Source organism: Canis lupus, chromosome 19 (genome assembly GCF_048164855.1).
Source record: "Canis lupus baileyi chromosome 19, mCanLup2.hap1, whole genome shotgun sequence".
Taxonomy (NCBI): Eukaryota; Metazoa; Chordata; class Mammalia; order Carnivora; family Canidae; genus Canis; species Canis lupus.
In genome coordinates, this window is record NC_132856.1 from 49,269,793 (window position 1) to 49,272,862 (window position 3,070).

General features: G+C 39.2%; 1 protein-coding gene across 1 annotated transcript; it reads left to right on the forward strand.

Annotated features, from left to right (window-relative positions):
• The first annotated feature begins 540 nt into the window (after window positions 1–540).
• On the forward strand, window positions 541–2,649 carry LOC140611445 (olfactory receptor-like protein OLF4). Its single transcript, XM_072788199.1, has 2 exons — window positions 541–1,448; window positions 2,613–2,649. The coding sequence occupies exons 1-2, from the start codon at window positions 541–543 to the stop codon at window positions 2,647–2,649; spliced, it is 945 nt and encodes a 314-aa protein (XP_072644300.1).
• Window positions 2,650–3,070: the final 421 nt, after the last annotated feature.

The following is a 3,070-nucleotide window of genomic DNA, read 5'->3' on the forward strand; positions in this document are numbered from 1 at the left end:
ACTAACATACAGAATAACCCCCAGTGCCGTCACCCATTCACTCCCACCCCCCGCCCTCCTCCCCTTCTACCACCCCTAGTTCGTTTCCCAGAGTTAGCAGTCTTTACGTTCTGTCTCCCTTTCTGATATTTCCCACACATTTCTTCTCCCTTCCCTTATATTCCCTTTCACTATTATTTATATTCCCCAAATGAATGAGAACATATAATGTTTGTCCTTCTCCGACTGACTTACTTCACTCAGCATAATACCCTCCAGATCCATCCACGTTGAAGCAAATGGTGGGTATTTGTCATTTCTAATGGCTGAGTAATATTCCATTGTATACATAAACCACATCTTCTTTATCCATTCATCTTTCATTGGACACTGAGGCTCCTTCCACAGTTTGGCTATCGTGGCCATTGCTGCTATAAACATAATGAAACTAATTTCCTGATTCTAAAATGTAAGCGGTAGCACTGATGCTAGGTTACTAATGCTTGCTTCTGTAAAAATTCATCATTTACTTTTCTATATCCTGGTAGTTACCTTCAACCCATGGAACCAGGGAACCTTACAGGAGATTCAGAGTTTCTTCTTTTGGGATTTTCAGAGGAAGTAGAACTACAGCCACTCGTATTTGGGCTTTTTCTCTCCATGTACCTGATCACTGTGTTTGGAAACCTGCTCCTCATCCTGGCTGTCAGCTCTGACTCCCACCTTCACACTCCCATGTACTTCTTCCTCACCAACCTGTCCTTTGTGGACATCTGTTTCACCTCCACCACCGTCCCCAAGATGCTATGGAACATCCAGACTCAGAGCAAAGTCATCACTTATGAAGGCTGTATCAGCCAGATATACTTTTTTATACTCTTTGCAGGATTAGATGTCCTTCTACTGACTGTGATGGCCTATGACAGGTTTGAGGCCATCTGTCACCCTCTGCACTACATGATCATCATGAATCCACAGCTGTGTGGGCAATTGGTTCTGATGTCATGGATTATAAGCATCCTCCATTCCTTGTTAGAAAGCTTAATGGTCTTGCGGCTGTCCTTCTGTACAAAGTTGGAAATCCCTCATTTTTTCTGTGAACTCAATCAGATGATCCAACTTGCCTGTTCTGACACCTTTCTCAATAACATGGTGATGTATTTTGCAGCTGTCTTGTTGGCTGGTGGTCCCTTTGTTGGGATTCTTTTCTCTTACTCTAAGATAGTTTCCTCCATACATAGAATCTCATCAGCTCAGGGCAAGTACAAAGCGTTTTCCACCTGTGCATCTCACCTCTCAGTTGTCTCCTTATTTTATTGTACAATCCTAGGAGTGTACCTTAGCTCTGCTGCTACCCAGAGCTCCCACTCAAGTGCAGTGGCCTCAGTGATGTACACAGTGGTCACACCCCTGATGAACCCTTTCATCTACAGCCTGAGGAACAGAGACATAAAGGAGGCTTTGATGAGATTTTCTGGGATGCCAGCTCTAAAAAGGCCAATCGTTCTGGGGCTGAAGAAGTGCCCATGATTGCAGGACCTGAAGCCTGAGCCAAACATTGGATTCTTTGATCAGATTGTGAAAGTGGAGTGCTCCTCTTCTATTTTTTTTTCCTGAAATTTCTTTTTTTTTTTAAATTTCAACCTTTTGTACAATATATGTAACTCAATTTATTAAGCATTGTGGTATCTCTGATACAAAAGAGATATTCCCTTTGTCATTCCCTACTCCCTCAATGCTATTCCTAACCTTGGATGTGAAATATTTGGAAATTCTCACTTATTTCAAAGGACTATATGGATCTGCTAAGAATAATTTCTTTTCACATAAAATATATCATAATGAGTATTTTTTGTTCTGTTTGACTGAATACTATTCCTATGGAAAATCTACTCTTGGCAATCACAAGTATTTATATAAGTTTATAACAGAGGAAAATCTGAGACCACTGTGCTTCACTCTGTGATCATTCTTTACCATTACCTTTACCATTATATATATGTATACCATTACCTTAACTGCTCTTTATGAGAATGCAGACTTTGATGTCCTTGTTGTTGTAGCTGATCATGGGGATTGTTCTACACATTAGGATCCTGGAGTTACCATTTGCTTCAAAGTGGATGGAACTGGAGGGTATTATGCTGAGTGAAGTAAGTCAATCGGAGAAGGACAATTCATTGAGAATTATATGTTCTCATTCATTTGTGGAATATAAATAATAGTGAAAGGGAATATAAGGGAAGGGAGAAGAAATGTGTGGGAAATATCAGAAAGGGAGACAGAACATAAAGACTCCTAACTCTGGGAAACGAACTAGGGGTGGTGGAATGGGAGGAGGGCAGGGGGTGAATGGGTGACGGACACTGAAGGGGGCACTTGACGGGATGAGCACTGGGTGTATTCTGTATGTTGGCAAATTGAACCCCAATAAAATTAAATTTATCAAAAAAAACAAGTATAGATTAAAGTTCACTACAGTATAGTCCTTACAGTGTGGACTCTTGTAAAAATGAAAAAACAATCGATATAGGATTCTAAGCTCAGTGTATGAAGCCTAAAAAGATCTAAATATCTCATAATTAAGAGACTTTAAAATCGTATGTGATATATATTTTATTCATTCTTTACACATTATTTAATAAAAGCATTTCAACTCCAAGGTCATAAACACATTTTCCTATATTTTTTTCTAATAATGTTATGTTTTTCCAATTAGTGTTTTAATCTGCCAGGAAAATTTTTGTGGGGGGGATATAGTAGAGGTATATTTTTTTAGTGTTCAATAATTTGTCCGTTGGGTAGAACACCTGGTGCTCAACAAACTTTTTTAAATGGAGCACTAAATTGAAGCTCTGAATTTGTGTTATAAGCATGAATTACCTAATTGATTTGTCAGAAACATCACAAAGACCAGGACACAGTATCCATATGGTTATAGCAAATTAAGATACCTCTCTCTCTTCTTAAAGAGAGAAATAGCAATTTTCTAGAGCTATCACGAGATCTTCTCTGGCATAAGACAGTACTTTGGGGGTCCATCAGACCTGATTAAACAGGTTCCTCCGTCTTAGATTTGGAGAAAACATGA

Coding starts and splice junctions, on each gene's coding strand:
- LOC140611445 (XM_072788199.1), top strand. CDS start 541: ATGGAACCAGGGAACCTTACAGGAGATTCAGAGTTTCTTCTTTTGGGA. Junction 1,449..2,612: donor ATAAAGGAGGCTTTGATGAG/ATTTTCTGGGAT, acceptor CATTCTTTACAC/ATTATTTAATAAAAGCATTT.